General features: G+C 50.5%; 1 protein-coding gene across 5 annotated transcripts in view; it reads right to left on the bottom strand.

Moving 5' to 3' along the window:
• LOC149349408 (protein FAM184A-like) overlaps positions 1-14192 on the bottom strand; it is a 152474-nt gene that overhangs the window by 98887 nt on the left and 39395 nt on the right. For all 5 annotated transcript variants that reach the window (XM_089578311.1, XM_089578315.1, XM_089578314.1 and 2 more), the window contains one exon: positions 2515-2736. In XM_089578311.1, the coding sequence (XP_089434437.1) occupies positions 2515-2736 (222 nt within the window). The remainder of the gene's footprint in view (positions 1-2514; positions 2737-14192) is intronic.

Genomic DNA, 14192 nt, shown 5'->3' with positions numbered 1-14192 from the left:
TGACGAATACGATGATGTGCCGTGCACAGCGGAGAGTGTTGCAGTTCAACACGAGGCGTGATCGGCGGCGGCGATAGCATATAGTGCCCTCGCGCAGTGGCCAGCGAAGCTGATCTGTTCACTCCGCCGCGGGTTCGAAACCCTGTCACGGCACTATCTATTTCATTTATGCATGGGCTGCTGTTATGCCAGGTTTTTCCAAGGGCAAGCTTCACACAAACTGGGTGAGCTAGTTAGACCTCGTGAAGTAGTGCTTTCGCACTGAAATGTATGTCTGTGCCTTTATGCAAAGGAAATCAATTGAAATTATAGAAGCATGAGGTGACTCGTGTGGTCTGGGTCATCTGCAAGATTATCAGCTGGCTGCCTAAGCAACACATAAATATTATTTCTTCCCGCGAGTCCGTATCTTTAGTGGGTTTAAATTCGTTTTTATTTTGTATTAACACTCTTCATACTGGATCGGAAACTAGGTGGCGGACAAGAGCGATGCAAAATGAAGGACACTGTGATGGAACGCAGTCATGCGTCGCTGCCTGCCTCTCAGGCAATCGAAGGTAGCATTTTGCATTCGCATTGTCGAGCATTGCATTCCACTCTCGATACCTAGCGCGTAACGAGGCGATAGGGAGCGTTGCACCCAAATATATCCCATTATATGGTCCAGAACCAAAGTATTATGCAACTATACAGGCCCCAAAATTCATGTGCGCCAAGATCGGGCAGATGCTGCGATGTTGGCAGAGCACATCTTGAGTTGTGCTGTTCGCATTGCAGCATCTCTGAAAATGGCTACACAGCTGCAGGGGGTTTAGGATCTAACTTAATCCCCCGGAGGGCCATATTTCGCACCCCTTCGCTCATCGCACAGCTTCTCCGGCAAAGGAGAGCAGATTGAGCCACAAGTAACAAGTGTGGGCAGCATTCAGAAACTGGCGCAGATGCAAGCTACTAGCTGAAGATTATGGTTTTAAAAAACTGAGGGACAGCGCTAGTCAAGCCAACGAATAGGAACCAGCGACGAAGACTTCAAGTATTTGTTTGCTGAGCAAAGCAGGAAACCGAAATTCGAGGCGACAGTTTGACGAACAAAGTGAACAATTCTATCTTGTTAATCCTAAGCTTATGCATAGCAATTTCATTATATTATGCCCCACAAGGCACCGATACAGCCGACCTATACCCGGGCAACATAACTACGTTAGGTCATACGGAGGCTTCATTTGAAGCTAGCCGATACCAGGTGTTTCAGGGAAGATTATAAATAATTTTCAAAAATAGGATTTTTCGGGTGAAAATATGGCTTTTGCGGCACAGTATTACCAGTGTTGGCGGGCACCGGAAAGCCAGTGAATTGTTTTAAGTAGTAAGCTGAATACCTAATTTCTGGAAATTAAATTTTTAACTACTACAGCTAGACAACTCGTTGTTGTTGTTAGTGGTTATTTAGTAATAAAAAATAGCACTGTAAGGAAAAGATGTTGCTAGCCGCGGCATCTGCCATCGAAACCTGAAGCACCTGAGCTGCGGCTTGCGGGAATAAAAGGACAGGGAGATTGGTTTTGGTTGGGTTATGGGGTTTAACGTCCCAAAGCGACTAAGGCTATGAGAGACGCCGTAGTGGAGGGCTCCGGAAATTTCGACCACCTGGGGTTCTTTAACGTGCACTGACATCGCACAGTACACGGGCCCCTAGAATTTCTCCTACAAAGAAATTCAACCGCCGCGGCCGGGATCGAACCCGCGTCTTTAGGGTCAGCAGCCGAGCACCACAACCGCTGAGCCACCGCGGCGGCTCAAAAGGGCAGGGAGAGGACAGAAGAGGGAAAGAAACGGGGGATTGGTAGGAAGAAGGGATAGGGGTAGGGCGGCAATATACACAATGTACAAATACAGGGTATGGTAATGACAACTTGTTGCAATTAGAGATTTCTAGCCGGTCGTTAGTAATAGCCATTTCAGTATTTAGAATTTCGAAAACGAGATTATCCTCGGCCCTGTTGCTCCACAAAATCTGGCGACATCATGCCAAGATAAATGCGCTTTCGAAAAGCATGCAGGCAAATCAACCCCTCCAGTGCACGTAACTAGTCGAAAAAGAAAAAAATTTGTCGAGCCACAGCGCTGACGGTAATCGCGTTTTAAAAGTTCTAAGAACTGATATGGCTACAAATCTTTAATTGCAACTAGGCGCCTAACTCTAATAGTAAAAAAGTTAATTATTAAAAATTAGTTAAGCAGCTTACTACTTAAAACAATTCGCCGGTTTTCTGGTGTTCGCTAGCACTGGTTATGATGAAAAAGACATAATTTTAACACAAAAATAAATCAAATTTTTTGCTAGTCACTTAAATTCTTCGATGAAACGCCTGGCTAGATCTCGGGAACGACCCCAAATATGCGACTGTCTCCCCATTGTCTTCCTCGTGGTTAGGGAATCGTATCCGTTGACAGTCGGACACTCTCCGAATTCCACAGCAGCAGCAGCAGCCTCCAGAATGCAAGTTGCGTTACCTGTCGACCTGCTGCTCGCTGTGCGCCAGCTGGAGCAGCAGCGCGTCCATGCGGCAGCGCTCCGCCGTGGTCTCCTTCTCGCAGGCCAGCAGGGAGGCGTCGTTGGCGAGCTCCAGCCGACGGCTGCTCTGCAGCTTGCTCAGCGACTCCTCGTAAAAGGAGCGCAGCTCGGCCAGCTGGCCCTCGAAGTGACTGCGCATGCGCTCGTTCTCCTCGGCCAGCCTGCGGAGGGGGATGCCCCAGCACAAACACGACAGGGGGCAAGGCGATATCCTGGATTAGTGCATGGTTCAGGCTCACGTTCATGACAAGCAAAGAAAACGGGCGGTCAGAAGTGCATTGACGACTTTAATGAACCAGCCTGGATACCCTTGAAAGCAATCTGGTCTTTCGCTTCGCTGCCGCGTACTGCCAACCGGTTGGAAGTTTGCGAAAATCAATTACACAATAAAAAAAAATTGCACCCTTAAAGATGTAGCGCTCATGACTGCATTAGCGCAGTCATGCAAGAGTGCAGTCATGGGAGAGTGCAAGGGTATGAGTTATAGACACGAAAATGCACCCTTAAAGGTGCACTGAGGAGGAACCTGGACTCGATCTACACATTCGGAGCATTGTTAGAAACTTTGAATTATTGCCCTGTGCGGCCGATTTTCCTAATTTACATCGGATTAACGTCCGGCTCCCGCCCTTTCTTTTTTAATTCCCCGCAGACGGTAGGAGGAGTGAACCAACGCATGGAGTGCCTTTCAGGCAGTCGCGTGGAGGCTTTGCTCTCGCTTTTATTTTGTTTTTTAGGTTTCGGTGAATAAACAGATCCCGTCAGAGACAACGTAGCTGCAAATTAGGGCCACAGAAATAAAAATACGCGTGGACTCTTTGCTTTCGCCGATCACTGCGTATCACTCCGCCGATGGCAGAGCGGCAAGCCGCCACGGGACTAGGTGAAAGGTTGGTCGACTCCTCCACCGTCTGCGGGGAATTAAAAAAAATGGCGGGAGCCCGGCGTTAATCCGATTTAAATTAGGAAAATCGGCCGCACAGGGCAATAATTCGAAGTTTTCAAGAACGCTCGGAACGTGTACATCGGTTTCCGGCGGTAAAAATACGAGTTCAGATTCCTCTTCAGTGCACCTTTAAGGGTGCAATTTTTTTTTTTTTTTTGCAGTGTAGCAATGGCACCGACCTGGTGGTAGTTGCGCGAAATTTTGTCAGATCGCAGTACCGGGAACTCACATCTTTTGTCTGAAGCACTACAACTTTTTTATAAAAAAAAGAGCAATGTAGAACTTCATCAGGGTCTGCATACAGCGTAAAAAAATTATATCCTTAAGGGTGCATTTTCATGTCTATAACTCGCACCCTTGCACCCTTCCAAAAACGTTGCAACGTAAGGTTGTCACACCCGTATAGTAAGGGTGTTATCGTAACCGTTGCACCCTTCTTCCGACTATTTTACAGTTTCATAGGTTTTGATTCCTTTAAAAGACGCTGGTGATTTTTCTGGGTGTATGTGTGTGCTCTCCTGGAGGGACGCTAAACATTCCCTACGAAAAGCAGCCGACAACCTTTGTACTAGAGAAATAGCATTCCCTAATATAATTATGATTCCCAGATGTGTCTTTCACGGCGTGTCTAACCTGTCTGTCTGTGCAGCACATCTGTGATGTGTGCATAATGTTCACGACGTGACTTTTCTATTCAAAAAAGAAAAAAAGAACTTGCGAAAGGCAGCCTTCAAGAAACTCGCTCGCACAGTAACACGATGCTAGCATGTTCCACGTGTTTTTGCCGAAGGAACGTAGTACTTGTTCGTGATGCGCATATTTTCTCCAAGGTTACATATGCCATTTCAGCGAGCCCCTATTTGGGGTCAGTGATGCTTAGAACTTCAGCTGAAAAATTTCAGTTAATTATCACATTATGCGGTCGCAAGTAGAAGTCACAGCTGCATGCATCCAAGCTTCAGCTGTCATTTAATGGAAAGCTCGTATAGCTCACATCATTTTAGAAACACTCTTGATTGAACTACTGCGAAGATGTTCAAGAAGTCAAAGAGCACAATTACACCCTTACGAACCCTTGCACCCGTGAACCTTTGAAGGGCGCACGGATGCATTAACGGTGCTAACGCGCTCGGCGCACCCTTCTTCAAAAAACAAAGAAAAACAGGATGGTGGATTTGCGTAGTTAGGTCAAATGTGAATTAGGTGCGCTAGCAGTTCGGTTTTAATTGCGGTTCCTGTGTTGTGTTCTCGGAGGGCAGTTGTTCGGGTAGGGATAATGAGTTAATGTCCATATGTGCGGAATTCGCCATTCTCTACATTCATAGATCCCTGGGAGTCTTCCTAGCCCTCCTAGCACAGTGGTGCAGTGGACCGGTGATGCGCCACTGCCCTTCTATGGCAGGTGTTGCAATCCAGGTTGCTCTTCGCAAGCAGCCTCTCACGAAGTGCCGCCTACCACGGTGGGTAGGTTGCTCATGCTCACCTGCTGTCACAAGGCGCCTCCTAAATACCGAAATGCACGGGAGAGCCTCCTGCACGCCGGGCATGTTCCGGCAGGAACCTCGGAGCAGTGAGCGGGCAGCTCGGGGCCTTGACGGCCGCATCGCGCAACCTTGGAGAAGGGCTAAAAAGGCGGGCTCATGCCGCCGACGGGTAGTGCGCTTTGGGGAGATTCAGACTCTCGGGTGCCTCTCCAGGAACCGTCCATCAAACGCGACGCTGCTAAGAGCACCTCGCCGTCACCCCTGCTCACCTCCGGCGGAACGTGAGAACTCTGTCGCAGTGAACGACCCATTCGCACGCATCGGCTTTTTATTGTTTGTTGTTGTATACCCGTACATTCTACATAGCCTGTACCCTTTTAGTGTTGCCTTAACCTATTTTTTTGTATCCATGTAATTAATCGCGTATATACTCTAAGCTAATTGCTCGTGCCACCTTATCTTAGACTTGCTGAATTTGTTGATTTAGCTTTCATGTAGCCGTGTAGCACTCTTTTTTGTGTTGCAAACTTTTCCTTCCGAAATGTATGCCCAGCTGTTTTATGTGTACAAAACCAAAGTTTCGCGAATTCCTCCTTTCGGTCCACCGGGCGCACAGGTCGACCGGCCTAATGAAATTAATGTGCCACAGGGATCTGCAGTGGGAAGACGGGTAACCGCAGAGGGGATCCGCGCCTTAACCTACCCAGGGCGGAAGTTGTGACACCTGCCCACACTCGGTGGGCAGGTGCTACCAGCTATCGGGGTGTAGGGGTCTTTAGCCATTGTCATATGGTGCTGTTCTTCGATTGTACTCTGCGCATGTGCGCGGGAGCTATTAGGTCATGTGACTCTTAGGTATTGTTACGACACTTTGAGACCCGCGATGATCATGGTGGCGGATTCAGCAGCGGAAATTTCGATATGTCGTTTGACCTCACCAAAAAGAATGACTAGCTGGGAAGTGGCCGGTGGAGCTCTTCCCACGCTCGGCTCGGTGCGAACGACCTTCTCTTCTAGAAGCGACCGACGATGGACCGACGACAAGGGAAGAAAGGATTCACCTCGTCTGAGAGGAACCGGAAGGAATCAGAGGAAGCCAGCGCAGCTGCGGCCGCGGCGCCATCATGGCACACCTGTGTTCGATAGACACGTGCTGTTCGCAGTGATGTTGCACCGCAGTGCGAAAGAGCCGCAGACTTGCATTTCCTCCTCGCCAAATTCCCACGTCTGGACTCTGCAACAGGTGCCTCCGTTTGCTGTGTTGTGCCGACCTGTGCGTCGTGTTGAAATGCCACCTGGTGAAGGGGTGGAGCCTTAGGGTATATAACCGGCGCCCTAAGTGAAAACGAACGCTCTGGGCCTTGGGTAATAGGCTCATCCAGTCGCTCGACGTCATGAACTCTTAATTTCTGTTTCTTTCCTCTTTTCTTCATTATGTAAATAAGTGTCTTATAAGTGCCATTAAACCTGCTTGTTTTCGTATCCTCAACCTTCGAAGCTTAAGACTTTCCTCATCCTGTACGAGTCCCCAAGGATGCTGCTACCCGAGTTATAACAACTGGTGATCAGCGGTGGGATCCGAAGCCTGGGCAACCCAACAACTGGGATCAGCGGTGGGATCCGAAGACCCAACAACTGTGGATCAGCGATGGGGATCTGAAGCTACAAGCGGCAACAACGGTCGGCCAGCGAGAGTGCAGCTGTCTTGGGAAATGATCACGTGTGTGGGTGAGTTCTTGGCTTTTCCTCTGATGTGGACCAGGTTCTAAAAAAGGGTTAAAATTTAGAACTGGTAGACACCTTTGCTTAAATCCTAGAGGTTTGGTATTTTTGCATAGTTGTTTTGGAAATAGCTCAGACTCAGAACTATCATGAACCTACAGAAACTGCAGAAGCCGGACCTGTTGCTGTTGTGTGAGGAATTGGGGATTGATACAAGGGGTTTAGCACGAGAACCCATGATAATTCAGGCAATTACTGATTTGGGGGCAGATGATGAGGAGCTCAGTGAAGCGTGAAGCCTCATCGAACAAAAAAAGGAAGAGCAGCTCAGACAGAAAAAAAGAGCACGAAAAAGAGCAGCTCATACAGCAGAAAGAGCGGGAAAAAGAGGAAAAGATGCGTGAGCGTGAACGTGAGAGTGAAGCTAAATTACTGGAGCTAAAGGCTGAGCTCAGTAAGTTAGAAATAGAGTTGAGCAAGAGGTCGGGCGGTTGTCCCCAGCAAGTGGTACCTCTTCACAACAAGAAGGCAGACGAGACGTGCGAAACGATTCTGCAGCGGGAGATTGAGCTCCGTAGGTTAGAAGAGTTGAGCGAGAGGTCGGGCGGTTGTCCCCAGCAAGTGGTACCTCTTTTCAACAAGGAGGCAGATGAGACGGGTGAAACGATTCTGCAGCGGGAGATTGAGCTCCGTAAGTTAGGAGAGTTGAGCGAGAGGTCGGGCAGTTGTCCCCAGCAAGTGGTACCTCTTCTCAACAAGGAGGCAGGCGAGAAGTGTGAAACGATTCCGCAGCAAAGCCTCCGCGTGGAGAAAGAATAGGAAAGGCGAAAACTTCGCGAGGAAAAAGAAAGGTGTGGCACGCTTACTGTTAGCTCTGAGACAGATGGCGCGTTGGCAGATAAGGCAGAGGTCCCGCGCCAGAAAGAATGCAGTGAGGTTCGGTGTGAACGAAATGACAGAGCCAGAGAAGGGACACCGCTGGTGCAGCTGGCGAGCACTAGCAGTCAGGAAGTTGAGGCGGTACTAAGCGGCACAAAGAGTGAAAGAGAATCACCTGACGGCGACAGTGAAGCGCTAGGCAAGAGCGCAACGTTCGCCGAAAAGTGCCGTACAGATGAGATTGATTCTGTAACCCGAAATGGGGATGCTGCTGCTTCCATAGGGAGACAGCAGAAAAATGAGATTTGGTGCTCAGACGGAACCACAGGTATGGAGGATTCGACAGTTGAGCCGCCGCCTAGCACTGTGAGCAAAGCGCAAGTAGCGTCGCTACGCAAGAAAAGTCGAGAACGCGACAAGCATTTGAGAAATGATACGACAGGTGTTGATGCTGATGCAAAGGCCGGCAGATTAACACGGGACGGCACCACGAAAGCTAATGACCGAAAAGGAAAATCAGAGAAATTTTCCCGAAGGCGGATGCGCACAATGAAAGCGAAGTTGACTGCCCTTGCGGGGCGAAAGCGCTCTTCTCCATTGAGGGAACACAGACGGCGTTGCCCTTCGACAGGCGACGCATGCGACGTGCTAGGGAGAATAGCGCGCGACCGCCACACAAAGGGGCGCTGCAGAGAGCGCGTGAGTCGGAGGGGGACGCGACAAGCAGGGACAAAAAAATGGAGGAGGCGCCCCTTCCGCAGTAGGTCGCGCGGAGGCGGAACCAATCAACCCCGCCGTTTTCTTGAAGCACCGGCTTGTGGACCGGCCGTCCGACCGCGCAGGGCGCGGCTAAAGAATGTCAAGTTCGGGGAATAAGCGTTTGCCTTTTTTTTCTTGTTACATTGACTCAACTGTAAAAAAGGAGTCAGGGGTGAAGGCAAAGGAAGTTTCAAGTTTTAGTGGTAGTGCTGAGTGGTTTTTGTAAAGTTCGTGATTTTCGCTCAGTTATGCAGTTTTTGAAGATGTTTGCTTTTTTTAAAGTACGTGCAAGAAGGGCAAATTAAATAGAAACGCGGACGCTCTTAGCCGTTCTTTTTAAGCAGTCCGGGATGCTCTTCATGAACCAAAATTGCTACTGTTTTTTCGTGCGTTTTTGAGTAAATGTGTATCGTAGCAGGTTCGGTTTTCTCAGCTTGCGTGGGTCCTGCGAGGTGTCAGTGTGAGCTTTTCTCCAACAGCTATAGTACCGAGATTGAATCCCTCTTTTGAACTGGTTTACTCGGAGGGGAGTTGAGTGCTTGCTCGGACATGTGGTTTAAGTTTCAGAGACGCCTCAACGTATTTGGTCAGCGTAAAAGAAGACAATGATGCGAGCGGCAGAGGGCTTCTGGCATACTTCTTCGACCAAGTAGCCCAAGTCGTCTCTTCGTGCAGCAGCGGTGACTGCTACCCGCCGAGACTCGTCTGGAGGGGAAGGAAGCTGTTACGACCCAACTTGAGACCCGCGATGATCACGGTGGCGGATTCAGCAGCGGAAATTTCGATATGTCGTTTGACCTCACCAAAAAGGATGACTAGCTGGGAAGTGGCCGGTGGAGCTCTTCCCACGCTCGGCTCGGTGCGAACGACCTTCCCTTCTAGAAGCGACCGACGATGGACCGACGACAAGAGAAGAAAGGATTCACCTCGTCTGAGAGGAACCGGAAGGAATCGGAGCAAGCCAGCGCAGCTGCGGCCGCGGCGCCATCATGCCACACCTCTGTTCGATAGACACGTGCTGTTCACAGTAATGTTGCACCGCAGTGCGAAAGAGCCGCAGACTTGCGTTTCCTCCTCGCCAAATTTCCACGTGTGGACTCTGCAACAGGTGCCTCCGTTTGCTGTGTTGTGTTGTGCCGACCTGTGCGTCGTGTTGAAATGCCACCTGGTGAAGGGGTGGAGGCTTAGGGTATATAACCAGCGCCCTAAGTGAAAACGAACGCTCTGGGCCTTGGGTAATAGGCTCATCCAGTCGCTCGACGTCATGAACTCTTAATTTTTGTTTCTTTGCTTTTTTCTTCATTATGTAAATAAGTGTCTTAATAGGTGCCATTAAACCTGCTTATTTTCGTATCCCCAGCCTTGGAAGCTTCAGACCATTCCTCATCCCGGACGAGCCTCCAGGGAGACGTAAAAACTGGCCATGCTACTCGACTTATGATAACTGGTGGCAGCGGAAGGATGCTCCTACCCGCCCCGTAACAACTGGTGGCAGCGGTGGGGTGCTGCTACTCGAGCCGTAACAGTATAAATATGTTTTTTTTTTCTGAATAAAAAATGTAGCTGCGGGTCAGCACTCGTCTGTGTGTTTCCTTCTTCTCTGTCTTTCGTCCGTTCGCGCTGTTTTCTGGCCAAAATGAACACACACAAACTAGGCCAACTATCCATTCTACTACAGAAACCTTCCAGAGAGGTGCAAATAACCCACTTCTAGAACCAGTCGGTGTCAATTTATGCAGTCAGATTTCCTCAAGTCGTGCATGAAAAAAAAATGTAATAAACTGACAGCTCGGTTACCACTCTGCAACGCGATTTCTAGAGAGTCTGCTGTTAATGAGTGCACATGTTGCGGCCAGGTACAAAGATTTGCCCATTTAGCGGCCGGACGTCAAAACTTTCCTCCGCGCACTGGTCTGTGCGGGCTCAAATATCGCGTATAAAGCAGTGTAGCATGGTTTACGTTTTTTGCGAATAATTTGACAACATAGCTTGCGGGAATTGTTTGTATTGCGCGAAAAATTGCTGTCGGGTAATTTGTGAAGAGGGTAGCCGCGCAGCGATAGATTAGGCAGGCAGACATTTCTCCGAACTCCACTGAACCGGACCACTGGCGAGTGCCGTCCAGCAGTTGAAGCAGCTATTTTATTTCGCACCTTAACGACTACTTTATGAGGTCTGACCGGCTCACCGAGTTTTTTGAAGCTCAACCTTGAGGGTGACCTTGGTCGAACAATAAGTGAATAATTAAAATAATAATTGCCATGACTGGAATCCGAACCCGCGGCGACGCGAGCAGATTAGCTTAGCTGGCCACTGCAAGAGAGCACTAAGCTACCGCCGCAGCCGATCACACCTGGTGCTAACTGCAGCATACTCTCGCGCTGTACATTGCACATCTTCATCAACTTCAACTAATACTACTATCGAATCAGTGTACTGTACACACTCTCGCGCTGTGCACTGCTCATCGCCGTCGTCATGAACTAATACTACTATCCAACCAATGTCGTCGCCAGACGTGCCGACGACCCAGGAAAGCAAAACCATTAGCCAAACAGGCTAAACAGATGCTTTCGCACGTCTGATCGGTTTAACTACTTCAAAACCCTATCAATTTTTTCTCCTTTCTTACTTTCAATCCAACTGTTGTATTTTCAGACCCTCAGCTATTTTATACGTTCCAAGCTTTATTATTTCTAGGCAGCGCCACGTACCGGATGAAGAAGCAACCCACTGCCCGGCTTTGTGGACGGACGAGTGGCGCTGTTGCTGGGAAAATGCCGTTTTGTCTTCTAGTTGAAAGTGAAGCCACAGTTAAATGTAGTCACTTCACTCACTAAATAACAAGCGACGGCAGCCTTCAAAGCAGCCGCGCATCGCGCCCATGCACAAAGGCGTGACATCACTTGCTTCGCCTTCGGCAGGTGGCGCAGCCTGTCGGATCCACTGCTCGGTTCGTCCACAGGGAAACCGGACTCGCCGCAGAAAGCAGTTTCTATCTAGTCCCGGAAAAATCTAGACAAGTGAAGACGTTAAATTACTTCTCAAATGACCACATTGTGCAGCTCTGTGTGCTATGTTTACGCCCGAATAGGCTAGTGTTCAAGCAGAGGAGTGTTTTATAAAGTTCGGACGGAAAGTACGGAAGTTGTGGGAATCCTGGCTTTCCGCCGTCGCCTTTGCGCGGCTGTGCCGGCCGCCCGCGTTGTTTCTCCTCTTTCCCTTGCTCCCGCCTCAGGCGGTGGAGAGGCGGCTGGGTGACTAATCACTGTCATTTAGCCACAGCTCCGCCCCGGCTCCCCAAGGGCCTTTGCCATTGGCGCCTTTTGGCGGGAATTCGGGACCCCGCTTTGGGCGGCCGCGCGCCGCGCGACCGTCCGAGCGGGGCCCAGAGAGAGGGATCCCTCCGAGACAGCGTAAGGTGCGTACGTTACTGTTTTGTCCGTGCCGGCCTTTGCCGTTCGGATCAGTGCTTACTCGAGCTCGCCCGCACGTGTCCTCTGACCTGCGGCGGCTCGAGCCTGTCCAGCGGGGTCCAGCGACCTCCGACAGGCGTACCTTGCGTTGATTGCCCACTCTCTCTCGCAACCGGCCCAACGGTCGACACGAGAGAGAGATCACAGCACGGCCGCGGGGACATTCTCCTGCAGCGGCGTGCTAGCGGCGCGCATTACTCGAGTCGCTTCGTGCGCGCAGCGGAGCCTTGCTCCTCGCGCGCCCCGGGACGGGGTGACTATTGAGTGTTTGTGTTCCTGCTGAAGGACGACGTGAATAAACGTCTCCTTTGTGAGATTGGAGGCCTATTTCTTTGCGGCGAATCGCTCTCCTCCCAGCGGAGGTTGAGTGCACCGCATCGGTGTCCCAGTGGTGTGTGGTGACGGCTGATCGGGGCCCTTGGCTCGCGCGAAGCTCGAACCCGCGGTGGGTGGTGGCCTGTGTCCACTTAGAAACCCACAACTGGCGCCCAACGTGCTAAGTCATTGGCGCTTACGCCTTTGATGGCACATTAGCCGAGCAGGTCGCCTTGCCGATCACGCTTGCGCACCATGTCTACCACCCCCAGCGGGGCACTCGGCAGCTACATGTCGGCTCCCTACGGAGTTGTAGCGTCGTTTGATCCGCTGGCTGCTGTTCCTTCGAATAGCTAGACACCGTGGTTGGCCGCGGCCCCCATCGGGGTTTACTGCGGCACAACCCAAAATGTCGACCACGCGGCTCCCATTGGAGCTGTACCGGGAGCACCCTGCGGTGCATCCGCTGGTCACATGCCTCAGCTGTGCACAAGGGCGTCCGCAGAATTTTTTGCAGGGGGGGGCCCCATTGGTTGTTGGCGCCGGAGGGGGGGGGGGCATGTTCGTAGCAAAAAGGCACTATTTGCGGTATGAATTTATTTATTTATATATAAATAAAAAATAAGTGAAATACACACATGAAATAAAAATTACAAACAGCAAATTAAAGTGTGGCTAGGATAGATACATTGCAGTTTATCAACGAAGAAACAATTAAAATTAATAAAAAATCCAAAAATATACTGTCACTTCGTGGAGAAGAGTGCTCGGTATTGCTGCATACGGGTTCTCGACTCACCCGGATTGATGACCAGCACACAGCACAATATGGTCACAAACACGCAACTACAGTAACTCAGTCAGTCTTCCTTGAACAGCAACTGTAGACTCCACGGATTTTTCTGGGCGAATTGCGTGATTACACGGGTGATAAATTCATTTCTGTGCTTCATTACACGCTCTCGGTGCACACTCGTCACACACATTGATTGGAAAAACGGTTGAACGCGCACGTTGAAAACAAAAGATGTCTATACATACAACGAAAACTTATTTACAAGATAAATGCACGCTCGCAGCTTCATACACCTCGCTCCATCTTGCTCGCGCATCCGCACAGTCGAGCAACCGCACGCACACTGCTCGCCGCTCGTAGTTTTCTCGTCCACTGTCTTGGTTGTTCTCAGCTTCGTTGACAAACGGCCACTAAAAACACCGAAGCACAAATACAGAGGCGCGCACACGTGCAAGGGCTTACTTCCGTGCGACTTCCAAGGGGAAGGGACACTCGCCACTCCGGTAGGAAAATTTGTTTTGTGTGTTTTTATGGGGTTCAGAGCCCCAAAACGACTCAGGTTATGAGGAACGGAGTAGTACAGAGCTCCGGATAATGTCGACCACCTGGGTCTCTTTACCGGGCACTGACCTCGCACAGTACACGGGCGCTGTTGTCATTTGAGGCCCAGCCAGAGGTGACAGGCGAGCCAGGCAGGCGCCATCGGGCTGCGTTGACCAAAGGCGCTGGTTTTCGGAGAAGACGCAAGGGACGCTGGTGTGGGGGCGCCTCTGGAGACTGCGTCGCCGTGAACAAAAGATGCTAATCTCCTTTGCCGAAGATTCTGATAGCGGCGCTTCTACCGCACTGCGCTCTCCCGTGGATCGGAGGCACAGCGAGCGGCGGCGGCGCCAACTGATCGCCCGCTTGCCCATGAGCAGCCCGACAAAGCGGGGGTGGACACGGCTGATTTGTCTTTCCCTCCTGAAGAATTCATCGGTGGCCAGCATAACGAAGGCGAAAACAAGATGCACTGTGCACTGTCTGCCTCCGTGTCGCTATCTGTCTAGAGATCAAAGAAACAGGCACCCATTTCAAGACAGCTTGAAACACATGCTCGCCGGTGCCGCTGTATGTCTGCAACAGGTCGGCCTTCAACAGAGCTAACGATGGCGTGGTTTGAAAACGGCATAAAGACGCGTGCCCGGACGCGGCATTTCGCAGATGTGACCCAAAGCGTGGAAGCGGAGCTGCTTTTACC

This window comes from Amblyomma mixtum, chromosome 3 (genome assembly GCF_055824585.1).
Source record: "Amblyomma mixtum isolate Tamu chromosome 3, ASM5582458v1, whole genome shotgun sequence".
NCBI classification, from domain to species: domain Eukaryota; kingdom Metazoa; phylum Arthropoda; class Arachnida; order Ixodida; family Ixodidae; genus Amblyomma; species Amblyomma mixtum.
The sequence above is the reverse complement of the archived record's forward strand: the minus strand, read 5'-3'. Positions and strand labels throughout refer to the sequence as shown.